Source organism: Puntigrus tetrazona, chromosome 23 (genome assembly GCF_018831695.1).
Source record: "Puntigrus tetrazona isolate hp1 chromosome 23, ASM1883169v1, whole genome shotgun sequence".
Lineage (NCBI taxonomy): Eukaryota > Metazoa > Chordata > Actinopteri > Cypriniformes > Cyprinidae > Puntigrus > Puntigrus tetrazona.
Window position 1 is genome coordinate 3,417,195 of NC_056721.1, and position 16,419 is coordinate 3,433,613.

The window sequence follows — 16,419 nt, forward strand, 5'->3', positions numbered from 1 at the left end:
GCGTTTTAAGATGTTTAAGCAATATTGTTGCATGCATGTGTTAATAATAAGTGTTCTGATTTATGCTTTAAACGCAATACTGCACTTATATCTTTTTTTGCTCAAATAATGAAAACAGTTCCCGATGTGGTAACAGAAAATTAACTGTATTGCGCTATATAGTGCATTTGAGGGAGCAGCGTTAGGGAGAACGTTATCAGTTAATCCATTAAGGCCCTGCAGGGCACAGATCAATAACTAAAGAACCACTACAACGCACTGAAAATAATGCAGCACAAAACACTAAAGTATAATCATACATCTGCAGTTCTTAATTTAATACCAAACGAAATAAAGCGCAAATCATACTTGATTTGATACATTTTGATACAAAAGACAAGGTAAAATGTTACGGTGACCTCCAATGAATCAGTGAGGGTGATTCAGAGTGTTTCAGTGAATCAAAGAAACAGACTTCGAACTCTTGAGATACAAGACGTCAAACACTAGACAAGTCTGGAAGACCTTAATAAGCCCCCAAAATAAGCCTCAAGTCAAGGGCATGAGTCACCAGCACTAGAGGATCATCTTCATCCTCTTACAGTTCTTCAAAGATGAACCGAACACAACACAAGTGAAATAGAGGATAAGGAAAGTGAGAATGTTTTTTTTTTTTTTTTTGTTTTTTTTTAAGTGGAGGGGCAGTGGCTTGTGTGTATAGGACCAGCTTTAAGATTCTGGTGTCAAACGGAAAAGCTAATCCCTAATTTCCCAGTGGGGGTATAGGCTTCAACATCTAAAAAAAAAGGTCTAAAAAAGACTGGTTTGCTGTAATTTGGTGCCACTTAAAGCAACGAGGAAGCAAAAACAGCAAGAAGAAAATTCATATGTGATGCCACTTGCATGGTAAAGAAAGCTGTAGATATGATCTGGTTTAAAGTGAATTAGGGGTTTTTGAAAATGATCTGTCACACAGTGTGTAACGGCTCTATGTGAATAAAAACATCCTTCGAAGTTTAAAATCGGAACTGCGCTGTGTATAAAGTTAATGTCTCTCAAAAGAAAGAGTTGATTGTGAAGCACTGAAACAAATCCCAAGCCGTTTTATGTTGATGCCCACTGGTTGACCACCTGTTGGTCTTTTAGCGTTGGTCTGAATGAAAGTGCAAAAGGTGTCCCTTTTGGAGCGGTAAAACTTTTTGCGGTAACACTGTACACAAAGCAGCGCTCTCACATGCAGCTTTTATTATAAAAAGGAAACGAAATTGACTAATCACCACAGATAAGAGTCACACAATGAATCGTTGAGCGAATCGTTTGGCAAGTCAAAATAAATACATAAGCGTTTTTGACCTTGCATACATGTCAACCTGTTGTTACAGACTCCCAAAACCAAAATATGAACCTTTTACTACCCATAACAGAGGCACTTCAAGGGAGGTGAATAAGCTAGAGAATGGAGCGAAAACATACTTAGACCCGCCCCTCTCTACAATTCTCATTGGTCAATGAAAACGTGCGTCACCCAACTACTGTTTACGTGATGATGTATATTCCACTATATCCCGCCAATGCGCTATAACAGCAAGTGGATAAAAGAGAGGGAACAGGTGAGGACATGTCTAACGCAGACCCGGATATCTTCGTGAGCCAATTAGCTGGGTGGTGGACACTCTGCTGGGGATTAGCCATATCCCACGGCACATTGCCAAAAGAAGCCTGATACACGGTGCCCAGTGCCAGGGCATTGGAGTTTAATTAAGTGTACTGAACCCAGTGCCAGATGCATCACTGGCACACGATAATCAGAATTCCCTTCATCCACTACCCTGCGGTCTGTGCCATACAGGCAGCCTGGACGACTACTGTGTGCAGATTAGATGTATACTGAAGAGCATTGCTTTAATAGGCTTAGGCTGCGGTGAGATGGGATGGGTTAAGATGATAACGCAGCTGCTTATGTTAATGTGTCGTCAAGTTTCCAAACTTTCTGAACAAAACATTTCTGTAACATTTCCACACGCTCTATTTTCAAAAGTTGGAGTCTGTAAGATTTGTGAATGAAGCCGTCTACGCTGAACGCGGGCAATGTGGAGACGTAACACATGCTCAGGCCGTGGATATCAAACACGGCAGCTCTGTCGGTTCCAATCAGTTCTTCACACAGAGCAGAACAAATCAGTTAATGTCAAACTGTGTTAAAGACACTCAAATCAATTGGATATTAACATTGACAGCCCCAACAATTAGTCAACGTTTTGGACGACATGTGATCCGTACATGCCAAGCCCCACAGTTTGTCATACCTTTGATTTGCAGATTAAATTGCAGGTTGTTCTTGCAAAAATTTTGTTATGCATTGAGTGAATGTAAATCAAATAAGACGCGTGTCATTATACTGGGTCCATACATTCAGCCTTAAAGTGACAGTGTGTCAATTAAGTTAATCTAACAACAAATCACAGTTTTAGAGAAGATTCATCTAGGTTTAATTCATACAGTGAACACTATGCAGTGTTATTTTACGCTGAAAGGCATGGTAGATTTGTCTCAAAAACTTTTAGTTATGAAAGTCTCTTCGCATCCTGACAGTAGTCACTTTGCTGTGATATCAAATAGGAATTCAAAGGTGTACTGTAAAGTGGCTTTTTTTCTCTTGCGGTGATATGAAAAATGACCTGATACCTGATTCACAAAATGTATCATCAAAACTATGAATTTTGAACTTGGTTGAGCCTCTAATAATCAGACATCATGTAACTCTGTAGCAAATTTTCACAAGTTATATGAATTTTGTAGGCACTAATTCAAAGCAGCTTGGTGGATAAAATGAGTTTGTGAATTGAGGTACAGGATGTCCAGAGCGCATGTCTAGAGTAATAATGAAAGTACCAGAAACACTGAGTCATTGTGAGTTTTACTGGTGACCCTAGCACTCATGTCAAGCAGAAAACAGATTCCTGGTGTAGGTGTCAAAACGGAAAACCCACCCCAGAATCACTGAAGAGACCTCAGACCCGATGCCGATACATGATGACCAACCAAACGTCTTGCAACCAAAACCAGTGTCATACTTTAGACCAGCTCATATTCTCATGGTCTTGCCCTTATGGACTCAGAAGCATGCAGACTCGGTCTTGCTTTGGATTAGACCCTATTCTGGTCTTGGACATGGCTTGAACGAGCAGCTTTCAACTACAGCGCTGACCTCAAATAATAACATCAGTTCTTTAATTCAGACTGACCACAGGTGAGAGTCTGATGGACATCATTTTTGGAGAAGGAAACGACCCACTTCTCTCCTCTGGAAATAGAACACTTCTGTTCCAGTTTGGCTGCAGCTAAACCAAGTTTCGCGTTGCTGTGCCGAGAGACTTGAACAAAGTGTAACACACATACTCAGGTTGACCTCTTCTCTGACACAATTCAGCATGCAACAAATCAAGGGTTTGAAAGGCAAGAGACAAAAGCGCTCTCTAGAAGGACACAAATATGACATTTATTTTAGAAAACATCAACCTTTTTTATAAACCACAACCTCCGTAGAAAAGAGAACACCGTCTCTGAGACATAAAACCACGACATCCATGAGAATAGATAGAGACTTGAAGATACAAACATGTCATAAAAAACGGTCACGTGTTTTTCCCAACTGTAACATTGTGCTGACATTGAAAAAAAATAAATAAAGCAACTCGGGGATTAGAACAAGCTATCTAAACGTCTAGACAAGACTGTGTCCAGAAAGGACATTACAGAGACCAACTCTTCTGTGTCCAAATAAAACAGTGTTTGAAGTTGGTAAGTAGGAGTAGGTGGTGCTCACAGCAGGTGGGTTACGGCCTGCCAGGAACTAGAGGAAGCGAGGGGAAAAAACACCATGAAGGATGAAGAACGGTAAGCTGCTAAAGAGCAAAACATGAGCTGTTCTTTTAGATGGTTGCACAAAACTGTTGTTCAAACAGAAACTACTTATGCAGAATTTCTAAGAATCTGAATTCATTTATGAAGTTCCCCCATGTTTAAATAGTTTTTGCAGAATTCTGCCGATTTCCTCTAAAAATAATCAGTGGGTCAAGATGTGAAAAGCAGTTTTCAAATGACTACCCTTGATTTTACACATAAACCTTTGTATGAAAACCTATGAGCTGTTTTGCTGTCTACTGCCTACATAAGCAGCATCATAAAAAGAAACAGAACCTCTTAAGTGTTTCAGCATTGATGATAATCAAAACTGTTTTCTGAAGAATCGCGACACTGAAGACTTCAGCTTAGGATTCAGCTTAGATCACAGGAATAAATTACATTTGAATAATTATTACAGAATGAGAGACTTTTCAAATACTTTTTATCTTCTATAGAGTTGTGCTGATAGGAATCGACTTTAGTGATTGATTTGATGAGTCTGACATTAGCATTAGCAAAGCTAACATAACACCCTCTACTAGCATGTTGTCACATCATTCAGACATTGTTTAGTGAGAGGTGAATTGAGGACGTTCAGATCAACAAACACAGGAGAAGCTAACAGAAGCCAATGTTCTTCCCTTTGCTCAAGTTTATACTGAAACCAAAAAAAGGGGAACGTAAATCATGTACTGACTTAATAACTAGTGCATCAACACTTTTCCTTGCAAGATTAGTCCGCAGGATTTCAGATACGTTTTCTGTCAGAACATAAACGTTTTTGCACGTTAGCGAGCATTCTTGTTTTTTGAGAAATGGCCATTCTGTTTTTGCACTCCTAGAAAGAAAAAAAAAAAAGAGGATCTTCTCGTCCGGTTCAGTTCCTGGAATGCCATCCTGATGGTGTCAGATTCCTCATAGCCCATTAGTTGAGAAAACAACTGCTGAACTCTGAATGGAGTTTCCAGAGATGCTTGCTGTAATAACCACCTTAAATTCTCAAGTAACATGACTGAAAACTCCTAACAACTTTCCAGCAGTAAATGCATTTCAAAGTGAATAAACAAGGTATCAAACTATTTGTTTGGCCATCCACAGCAGTACAGTTTGAGTTACCAGTCAATGCACTCCAGACTCAATCTGTTAAAGATCTCCTAAATTTAGTTCAAACACAGATAGGGTGATTTGGCTGTCAATTACGACATAGCTACAGGAATAGCCAACAACAAGCTCTAATGTTAATGTTCAGTTCCTGATAAACCACATTCCAGTGTGTGTGTGTGTGTGTGTAGCCAAGTGAGGGTAAATGATTTCAAGTCAAGGATTTTGTCAGTCACTCCCAGTGCATTGTGGTTCATAACCAACAATCAACACAGAGCACTTCCTACTGATCTTATCCTGAAGCTTTAATACACATTTAAACGCACACCCAGCGATAAGAGCGTACAAGAGGAAATATTTAAATGCGAGTGTGTGGAAATAGCCACTGAGAATGACTCAAGGGTGTGAAGAGTGTCAAGGGTTGAGAGTGGGAACTGTTAAATGAGCAATCTGAAATTACCCTCGCTTAGTCAAGACGAGTCATTTTACATTTTAATAATTATTACCAAACTATTTTATATTCAGCATACCATATTTGATCAAATAAACAGCATTGGTGAGCACAAGAGACTTCTTTCAATATTTTAATGTGTGCAAATAATGTTAAAATCAAGCATGGTATAATCTAGGACTGGGCCACTGGGGTGGGGTTAGTGGTTGAAATAAAATACCTATGTTGATTTTACATTATGCATGAATATGTTTATTTCATGCTTTAAAAAGTGCAGGTAAATGCCAACTTCAGCCTGATAGCATTGAAAGTGTACTTCTGACCTCTGAATGCATGTTCACTGTCTGCACAAACCGGCTGCCCAGAACTATTTAAATACACATGTTGACGAGCAGATGATAAGATTTAAAAAAAAAAATAAATGGATGAATTAATGCTCTAACTGAAGAAATTAAATTTTGCACCATTTCCAAACCAGATGTGATCTGATGAGGTAAGATTCAAGAAATTGATACAGCAGCAAAATCAATCACACATAACAGCCAATAAGAACCACCTGTGGGCGGGCTCTGTCGGTGCAACCACACTACTGTCTCACTAAAAGACAAATAGAGCACATGTGAAACAACTGAAACATTATTCAAAACACATACTAAATGACTGCTACAATCTGACAGGAGGTTTTCTTTACAGCTGTGACTAACGATTTTGTTAAGTATTCGTTTGAATAATCTATCAATTACAAGCTCTTATGTGAAATCTCCCATTTCTCTTTTATTGTAACTATTTGAAAGCAATTTAAAAAAAGCTAAACTATTTCAATATTATGCAGAACACTTAAGTACCTCAGATAATAAATACTAGTGAATAATAAGTATTCATGAGTATTGTAGTTGCAACTAGTTACAACCAAAACTTTAACCATAGAGATTTTTTCTGTGCATTGGATTATCATGTCACGTCTGATTAAAAAGCAAATAGGTGAAACGACAATTGGTTACGGACTTGCTTAATTTGGTTGAATTGGCAAAAAAATGTCAGGAGCTAGTTTGCTAACTAGCATACCACACTTCCAACGCTAAACGTTTCACTGAGGCCTGTGGAACCTCATGCAAGCAGACGTCATCTTGGCTGGATATAATTGAACAGATTTTGCCCAAAATATAGCCAACGAGTGTAAAATGAAAACAGGAAGTGATACAGATCAGTCCTTGATCACACAGTTCACCACCAAACCACTCAACAATGAGGTGTGAAGCAGCCACATCAAACAGAGCTTTGTGTGTTATTCACACAACACGAAATCGGGAAACAAAACCTTACCTCTATAAAGCGCCAACTATCCTACAGCAAAACTCTTACAGGGTAGATACAGTATAGCGCATTTTAAGCTGCTTGACACATTTTAGGTTGAATTGGTCATGTCTTCTAATTTGTTGCGTATTAATATTTAGTAGTTTAGGTATAGGTTTGGATTACAGGATCTAAAATATGTTCGTGCAAAATAAAACGTTATAAGTACAAATAAACAGCCAATATAACAGTAATACGAATGCTAGTAAGCAATTTGTTAATGGTTAGTGGTGATTAAAATAAAGTGTTACCGTTAGTGTTGTGGAAAGTTACTTTTAAAAGTAATGCACTACAATATTGCGTTACTTCACAAAAAAGTAACCGTCGAGATGGAGAGAGGATTACTTTGCGATATTTTCTAGTTAATTTAAAAGTGAAGCATTACTTTATTAGTCACTTGAAAAAAGTAATCCAATTACTTAACTCAAGTTACTCGTAACGTGTTACCCCCAGAACTAGTTACAACTGAACTCTTTGTTGTTACAACGATTGAAGCTGCATGACGGTAATACCAAACTATGATTTAGCATGAAATATTCAAAAGCACGATCACCAACCGATTACGAAAAAAATAAAACAGCGAAAAACTAAATACAGCGGCTTCCTCGCAGTCTTAACGGCATGCCTACTGCGTTAAACCACTTGTTCGAGTGAGTTCAGCGCGGATTGTTTCTCACTTTTGCTCTCCGTTTCACCTCGCTTCATCTTGACAGTTCTGTCGTCCGCGTTAACAGCGCAACCACACTCCCGTTCGGTTCCCAGACGCTGCGGTTCTTCAGGAAGCACCTGCCCTTTCATGTCCCCCGCAGGAATCCACCACAACACTGGCCGTCCTTCAGAGAAACTTCCCTTCGCCAGGTTTTGTGGGAATCAAAAGTGACAGTCTGTGCGAACAGCATCTAACGTGATCTCTAGATAAATAACACTCAGCACTTTTACAGAAGTTTTGCAGACGGATTCGGTGTAGCACACGTAAATGGTTGAGGTTGAGGAGTCTTCCCAGCAGAGGAGATTGCACATTTGACTTTAAAGCTCTGAGCCCTTTGGTCGCAATGCATCTAATAAAACCTCTAGAGAATGTATTGAGAATTCAGTCCAGTCATACAAGCCTACTCTCATAACAACGTTAAAAAAACCTAGAGTCAAATGGCTCTTCACTCAATACATTTGTGTTATTTGATGATATAATTATGGAGGAACGTGTCATCTTAAGCTTAAAAAGGCACTCAGCACGTGATCTGGAGTACAGACAGCATCGATGTTTGTCTGATTGTTCGCACACTCCTTAAACTATTGATGAGTCAAGTAAAACCAGAGCAGTGAACTTAACTAACCTCTCCTGAGCTCAAACAGTCAAATAAATAGGTGGACAGTCAAGCATTTGACAGATGGACAGACGAGTATATCTCAGAAGAATGTTGAAAACACATGTGGACACAATGTGTATAAGCAGATGAGCTCACTTATGAACACCGGTGAGGCAGCGTGTCCAAATCTGCAGACGCCGCCATGTTAAAACGACATTCCAAGCAGGAGAGAGAGAGAAAACTCTCAAAACTCAGACTCTTTCAAAACAAAACGGCAAGTCTCAACTTGACGCCTCGTTCCACGCAGTACACAGAAAGCAAAAAAACTGTGCAAGTGCTGCTCTTTGGTTTCCATTAGAAAAACTCTGGTGCACAGAGACAAGTCTTTCCATCACTTTGCAGGTATGTTCACGGCCGTAAAGAGAGTTCATCCAAAAATTCCTTTACCACTTACTCACACTCGTGTCTGCTTTAAATTGAGTTATTAAACAGCTACATATTTCCATATTATGAATGAGAACCACCACAGCTGTCAAACAGGATTTTCAGTGATTTCTATACTCATTTCACACTGTTCCTTATACAAAACTGTCATGTGACTTTCAAAGACTTGGAATATAGCATGTGAGCTCTACAAATCACTTTTTTTGTCCTTTTTGGAGTTTGACAGCCATTGCTTCTTGCACATACACAGTGTACGTTCTCGAAAACATTTTTGGTGTTCCACAGAACATAACACGATACAATCGGAGCGAAGAGAGAAAAAGGAAGTGTCTAGTGTGAGGGAACAATTTGGGACTATCCGAGTGACAGGGCTTTGGCAAATGCAGGATAGCGTCCACAGAGGCCTGAAATGTCAGCATTCAATGAAACCAAAGCCACTCCGGGCTCTTAAATGAGTACAGATGTGCCACTACTGATGAGAAGAAGCTCATCTGAGAACCACTGCAAATACAGAAGCAGCTATCTGAGCATTTCAGGAGATCCGTCCAAAACACTGCTTACAAGGAGCCCACTTGCAGCTAAAGCATACAGATAAGAATGATATCTAGTGCTTCCTCTGTATATCAAGACGTATCAGATAATCACTTTGTGCTCATCGTTCAACCACTCTGGGTGGCCGATTACAGATTTAGTAGCTGCCATTTGTGTCAGTTTCACATCTACCAATAGCGCTCCTAACACATACATCGGTTTCTGATTCATGAAAAAGTTCATTTAAATTCAGTTTAAAGTTCATTTAATTTCCAGCGAATTGGTATACATCCCATCTCTGTGTGAATCAACAATATGTCAGCAATCAAGTACATCTTTAGTTACCTGAATTTGAATAAGTTACTGACGATCCTTATCAGTTGAGCACTAGCTAAGTCTACAATACCCTGGTAATTTCACATAGGTCTAATCCATTGGCATTGCAACATGGCGCATTCAATACGGCACAGTGATTATGACGCTTGCAGATCCCTGACATCAAATCTAAGAAGGCTACTTGTCATGTACAATATGACTGACACCGGAGACCTAAAAAGTGCGACTTTTAGTTTAAACTGTTAATTGTTGTTCCATTTCCAATTTCAATGTATTTCTTTCTTCATAGAAATGTGCCTAGACCCTGTATTGATTTTAATCCAAGTGTGTCAAACTCTGCTCCAACACACATACCACGTACTCTTCAAATAACCTGAAGCGCCTGATTAGATGGATCAGATGATTACTGCTTCATCAAAACTCTGCTGTGTTTGATCATTACACTATGCAGCACATACCTGTGGTGACATTTCTGGACATTATACTACTTCCTGAATATTGTGTGACATTTTTAAAGTCAGTTTACTCCAAAATAGATGGACGTAAATGTGGTTTTATATTTTTGCATGCGTCACAGCAGCTCCAATAAGCGGCAGTAAAAGTTTAATACTCCTATTACTTTTGAAAATAACGGACCACCTACAACAAACCTAGCCGAAAGCAACCGTTTTAGCTTACACCTGCAAGTGTTTGATCTGTGTTATCATCACAAAGGCTCCTGACTGCAAGTGCAAGGCTGTACCGGGTGCGCAACCAAGCAAGTTTACCATTTCAGAATATCCAAGGAGCTGATTATGTTATTCAAATGTTAATTCAAATGTCAAAACGGATTAGTTTACAAATAATTGTTCACTGACGAGCTGCTCAAATCCACTTTGATGAAATGCGCATTTCAACCATTATCGGTGCATCCCTACAATTAACCAAAACAAAAAAAAGACACAGCTTTCTTTATTTTTTTCTTTTATATCTGTTTCTTTTTATTTATTGTATGAAAGTAAACAAACTGTTATTGGTTGTTTGACTGTCAGTCAAACAGCCTCATGTGTGGGTCTTGGCCAATGAACGCTACCATGAATCCCAGACCATCTTAACTGACACTCGGTATAGCGCTTGCATATCATTGCCCTTTTGTTTATTTTTATTGCTTCCATTTCCTCAGTTAAGTCACTTTGGATAAATGTCTGCTAAATGTCTAAATATAAATGTTATAGTGTTTTAAGGTCACAACCTGAAAGTAAGTCTTTACTGATTTGCTTGAGTAATCATAATGTGTATTATTAATGCGTGTTTGATTGCCACTGATGTTCTGCAACTGGCCTTGTTATTAGGTTAATAAGAGCAGATTTGTGAGGGACTGAATCTCACTGCCACTGTAAACACAAGCAGAGTAAGACACACTCACGCCACAAAAGGCTATTGACATTTACAATACACACACGCCAAACGACAGGCTGCAAACACAGCACTCCCTTTAACACCTGCCAATAATTCAGTCTCTGGTAAGTAAATACAGATTGATGCTCTTAAAGATCTCTGGCCTGTGAGCAGAGGGAGGACAGACAGAGAGCGGTCTTTTATTCTTCTCCTGCTGGCACCGGTTCCAGACGATCATCCGTTTATTTACCTCCGACACACGCTGAGCCGGTCTTTCTCACCATAGAGCCCTGCCAGACATTGATCCACCGCGCCAGGCGAGACACACAGATGCCAGTGGACACAAAGACTTCTGACGGGGAGAAAGGCTGGGCAGGACGGATGGCACGATTTCTGGCCTCTGCATGTAGACCAGTTGATAAATTTGCGGAAGTAATGGGAAGATTCTGTGCGTGTGGGTCAAAAATGGCACGTGTAACAAGGTGGATAGTTACGAACGATAACGTATCAGACGTCCATACGGACGTTTAACAGGCAAGACGCAGCAAACCACATCTACGAAGAGCTCAAAATCCAGTCCGAGACATATTCAGACTGGACTTTGATATGCTAAACTGAATCAGAGCTATTCCAAAGCGGCTCAAGTGCATGCAAATGTGATCGGCTCTCCTTTCAAACACTGCATCGAGAATAATTTGCATCTGTATCACACTCTCCCGCACAGCAACATTGAAAATACATGTGCAGATCACATCTGGCAGGGAACGTCCTGTAGCTCAGTATTACGACATCGCCGTTTCTGTGCTTGGTAATGGATGGGACGACGGCGCACATCGCTCACGCTTTCGTGACTTAAAGAGGAACATGTTTACGTTGCAAAAAAAGGAATGATTCCTTGAGCTGCTTTTTTTTGAAAGACAACAGTAATGCAAGGGTTTAAGAAGAAGAAACGCACTTGCAACCAAAAATACAACAACAGGGGCTTTAGCTAATAATAACGGTAAGGTTTTGAGTCAAGATTCAATTGTGCTAATGGCCACTTTTTGACCACTGTCTACAAAAGCTACACTGACCACGGCCTACAAAACAAAAATCACATAGCACAGGTATATTTGCAGCAATAGCCAACAATATATTGATTACTGATTTTTCTTTCATGCCAAATATTATTAGTATATGAAGTAAAGAACATATTTTGTACCTTTCCTATCTTAATTTTTGATTAGCAACTTCATTTGGACAACTTTCAAGGCGATTTTCTCAATATGCTGATATATTTTACCCTCAGACTCCAGACTGTATATATGTGTGTGTGTGTGTATATATATATATATATATATATATATATATATATATATATTATTTATTTTTTTTACATTTGAGCGCAGTTCGCCTTTGGACGACTTCCCCCGGAGTGTGACAACATGCCCCGCCGCAGACAGCACAGCGTTATGCAGCTTGTAATGCTCTTTTTTTCCCGGGAAACGTTCACCGTTTGTATCGTTGGGACGGTAATGTCTGTGTGTACGCGGAAAGCGATTAAAAGCCTGAGAGGTGTCGGTGAAGAGTAAAGTGTGACAACTAGCCCCGCTGGGTCTCGGCGTCTCCTGCGCGGTTTTCTCGTCTTACCTGAGCAGACTGGAGAGCGGGTGTGAAGAGCTGTGCCCGCCGCTCCCAATATTCCCGGTTGATCCGGAGCCTCCGGCGGCGGCCGACCCGACCGACTGTCTCTTCCCGGACAGGAGCTTCTCAACGGCGACCAGATTCCCGGTGCGCGCCGCCTCCAGCAGTTCCTGCTCCTTCCCCATCTCGCAGCGAGCGGGAGGAGCGGCGGAGAGACGATCACACGGCCACACGAACCCACTGCACGCCTCTCCAACGCCGCAACACGCATCCACGCGCCGCACGACGCGCTCTCTTGCCGCTCCGGTGCGCTCGGTCCGGCGGCGGCGGCTGTGTCAGGGTTCTTCCCGCTCCAAGCGCATCCGCTCCGGGGAAACTTCTCTCCCTGCGCCGCGCAAACTTCCTCTGGCACGGATCGACACGTCACTTCCTCGACGGGCACGCTCCTCGGTGACGTCGCGTTCGCTCCGAATCACGCGCAGTCGTTTAATTACGCTAATGATGCTGGAGCGGCGTCCGCGGGTTTCATTATCGTGCTTGGTTAGTGGAGGAGGAAACCGGGACGGTTTATCGAGGGTGTATGAGAAAGAGCTGCGGCTGAGAAATGATCAGAGGAGTCTCTTATTAAAGTTCATTTACGGGACACACAGCGACGTAATAAGATTTCTGCATTTTGCTTAAAAATTTTGGTTTTGTGGGCCTATTGGTCCTATTCTTGGTAATTTTGTAATTAAGCCGTATCTTGAGGATTTTAATCTTATTAATGTAATATTATAAAAATGTGTACCTACAGCCAAATCGGTTTTTAGGGAAGTTTTGATGAAGAATTTAGGTAGTCTTATAATCATTGAATCACCAACATAAAGAAGTTAAAGTCAAATTTATTAATTAAACGTTTTACTGATTGTCCTTATTTTTGGATTGATTTTATATATATATATATATATATATATATATATATATATATATATATATATATATATATATATATATATATATATATATATATAAATATTTATTTAAGGGCTTTAATTTAAGCACAGATTCACAAGCATCACATAATAAAATTATATATTATTTGTATCGTATAAATAAAAAATAGATATTTCTAACAATTTATGTGGCATATATATATATAGATATATATATATATTATATATATATATATATATTACAACAGAAACACACAAAAATAGATTATTTGGGTGGAATGAATGGCAATAAATGATAGTTAATATCGAAAAATATAACAATGTGTTGAAAGAGACATTTCTATTAATAAATGAATGTAAAAAATATATATATATTTAAAATCCTCAGTGTGCATTACTACCCAATGAATATAACATTTTCTGAAATGCAATTTTCGAACATTTTTAAAATGTCTATTTTTTTAATTGTGTAAAAAAAATGTCTTCAAACCCCTGGTGAAGAAAAACCGCATGTCACGTGTCATTCAGTACGTCTCCCAGCGCCTGTCGGGATGGACGAATCACAGACAGGTTCGTGTTTTAAAACCTATGTTTTAAATAGCACGTGCGAATTCGTGAAAGTAATCGATTTAAACAATTACGGTTACTTTAATATGTTCAATTAGACGAAGAGTTGCTTGGGTTCGAAAGCGTTTTAATGAATGATTCGTCTTTCTGTGCCCCTGAGAGTGTTATTATGTGTCAGAGAGCGCCGCCCGACGCTTCAGAGATCTACAGCAGCGCGCGAAATTAATCCGTGGACGTGGACTCTTATTTTGAAGCGGACCGGAAGTTGTTTGTACCGAGTCTGAATTCCGTCTGGAGACGGGTATTTTGAGGAAGATACTTTTTTATTTGACTCCCTGCTCTTCTTAAGCGCTGTTTTCTACGCGGTTGTCGGTCTGAGGTATGTTATTAATTGTTGTTTGCGCAATAAGCGGATATTAGCATGCAAGTTTGTTCAAATTCAGACCTAATCGAATGTAAATGTCTATCCACAAACCTACCACAATGTAAATATCGTACTGTGTCAGTAAATATAGCAACGAATGCTTTGCAGCTATGAAAAACACTCATATCTCAACAGTATCTTTTCTGAAACAGCTACAATGAAAGCCTTAAATCATTTAATGTATTCAGTTATCGTCAGCTAACGTAGTGTATGGCTCATATCAAAATATGCAATGAGTGCCATATTACAAATAATACAGATATAATTTGAAAAAAAAAACAGCCTTGTCCCTTATAAAGAACAATGAATTAGAGATACGAGAATGAATTAAGAGGCTATATTGAACAAAAAAAGATATATATACATTCAAATTAATGTACAGGACATAGGCCTCAAAAATAACTTTGCGGTATCTTCAAATTTAAGTTTAAGTCACGTGGAAAAATGCAATAGATTTAGTCTTTGTCAGAATTATTGCACAAGGCAATTGAACCGTATCGTGAAAAATAGAATAAATAATGGCGTAGTTGGGATAGTTAAAGGGAGAGAGTTTTTATGTTTTTGTCAGCCGAGCATAAACTAAATGAGTGTGTTCTGCACTCTTTATTGAACTGACCTCCTCTGACTTTAATCCGTCAGCCCGAGCATGGCAGACCCGGCCCGTGTGAAACCTGACGCAGGGTTCAGAGAAGCAAGCGGGCCCACAGAGAGAGCCAAACCGAGCGAGGGGCCCGGGGACGCTCCGGGGGCCGGCGGTAAAGCCTCTGAACCCGCTGCTGTCCAGGCCGCTGCCAGAGAGGAGGGCAAAGCCGTGAGTCCGTTTGTCAGTCGCAGAGACGAGATATGATCCGAAAGAAATGCATTCATTCACGATTGATCCGCTTGCGCTTCAGAGGTCCGCAGAAGATGCTGCCGCCGCCGCCGGTGAGGAAGACGAAGAGGGATCTTCGTCACTTCATCCTCCTGCTGCTAAAAAACTGAAAGTGGAGCACGACAAGAAGAAGGAGAAACGCCATAAAGTTGATGAAGATGAAATACAAAAGATGCAGTAAGCTTTATGCGATATACGATGCTTCTTAAGTTGCGTGGGTTATTCTGTATTAAGATGCAAAACTGCTCATTTTGATCCCGTAGAGTTTTAGTGTCCTCGTTCTCTGAAGAGCAGCTGAATCGCTACGAGATGTACCGACGCGCCGCTTTCCCAAAGGCAGCCATTAAAAGAGTGAGTATGGAGTGACATAAGAACAAAAAAGATGTCTTTTGAACTTGCTATCGGGCAATCCGAGAAAAACAGGAACGCAACATTTATTATAACATACTAAGCGTAATAAGATCCTTCCCTATTATCCTAGAATTTCTAACATGATGTCCGGAATGTATTTTTGTGTTTTCCAGCTGATTCAGTCCATCACAGGATCCTCCGTCTCTCAGAACGTGGTCATCGCCATGTCAGGAATTGCCAAGGTGTTTGCCGGGGAGATTGTTGAGGAAGGTTGGTAAGACACTAAAGCACGATTCGGCTATAAAGCGCGTGGCTCATTCATTGATTTATTATTATTTTCGTTTCCTCTTCAGCTCTGGATGTGTGCGAGAAGTGGGGAGACACGCCTCCTCTGCAGCCCAAACACATGAGAGAAGCCGTCCGGAGACTGAAGAGCCGAGAGCAAATCCCCAACACCAAACACAAAAAGATCATCTTCCACTGAGCTCCAGGGCCGCTTGTGACTTCATTCTGTTTCAAAGGACTCTGGGAGTGTTTTTGTGGGGACGCCGAATGGACGCAGACATCTTTTTTCAGATATCTGTTGGGAACGCGCTTTTTGTTATCTGTCTCTGGTTTTATCCACAGTCTGGAGCATGTGACAAAAAAAATCCTGTTAATGACTTTTAGGATGATAAATATTGTACTATTCCTAGCTGTCGCTCGAAAGTAAGTATACCATTGAAATGTCTGTTGATTTGTTTTTTAATCTGTTTTATTTTGGGAGTATGCGTGCAGTGATGTTTTGTGTATTATATAAAAATGCCATCTTTGGAGTTGAGGCAGAAAAAATGAAAAAAATAAATATTTTGGTGAAAGTCGGTGTT

The 16,419-nt window shown here is 40.1% G+C and overlaps 2 protein-coding genes across 7 annotated transcripts in view; one reads left to right on the plus strand and one right to left on the minus strand.

Moving 5' to 3' along the window:
* LOC122328834 (ankyrin repeat and SAM domain-containing protein 1A-like) overlaps positions 1-12,859 on the minus strand; it is a 77,093-nt gene extending 64,234 nt beyond the window's left edge. For 3 of the 6 annotated variants that reach the window (XM_043224839.1, XM_043224841.1, XM_043224840.1), the window contains exon 1: positions 12,415-12,858. In XM_043224839.1, the coding sequence (XP_043080774.1) occupies positions 12,415-12,593 (179 nt within the window). In that variant the 5' untranslated portion in view covers positions 12,594-12,858. Of the gene's footprint in view, positions 1-12,414 lie in introns of all 6 variants that reach the window. The other 3 variants (XM_043224838.1, XM_043224837.1, XM_043224842.1) reach the window with 2 other exon arrangements.
* Positions 12,860-14,128: 1,269 nt separating this feature from the next.
* Positions 14,129-16,410, plus strand: taf11 (TAF11 RNA polymerase II, TATA box binding protein (TBP)-associated factor). Its single transcript, XM_043224936.1, has 6 exons — positions 14,129-14,286; positions 14,971-15,142; positions 15,225-15,379; positions 15,466-15,553; positions 15,727-15,823; positions 15,907-16,410. Exons 2-6 carry the CDS (start codon positions 14,978-14,980, stop codon positions 16,035-16,037), a joined length of 636 nt encoding a protein of 211 aa, XP_043080871.1. The 5' UTR covers positions 14,129-14,286; positions 14,971-14,977; the 3' UTR covers positions 16,038-16,410.
* The last annotated feature ends 9 nt before the right edge of the window (positions 16,411-16,419 follow it).

What these genes read in the sequence shown, in the direction of transcription:
- taf11 (XM_043224936.1), top strand. Translation starts at nt 14,978, where the DNA reads ATGGCAGACCCGGCCCGTGTGAAACCTGACGCAGGGTTCAGAGAAGCA. An exon ending in CCAGAGAGGAGGGCAAAGCC is followed by an intron (nt 15,143 to 15,224) that starts GTGAGTCCGTTT and finishes CTTGCGCTTCAG; the next exon opens with AGGTCCGCAGAAGATGCTGC. An exon ending in GATGAAATACAAAAGATGCA is followed by an intron (nt 15,380 to 15,465) that starts GTAAGCTTTATG and finishes TTGATCCCGTAG; the next exon opens with AGTTTTAGTGTCCTCGTTCT.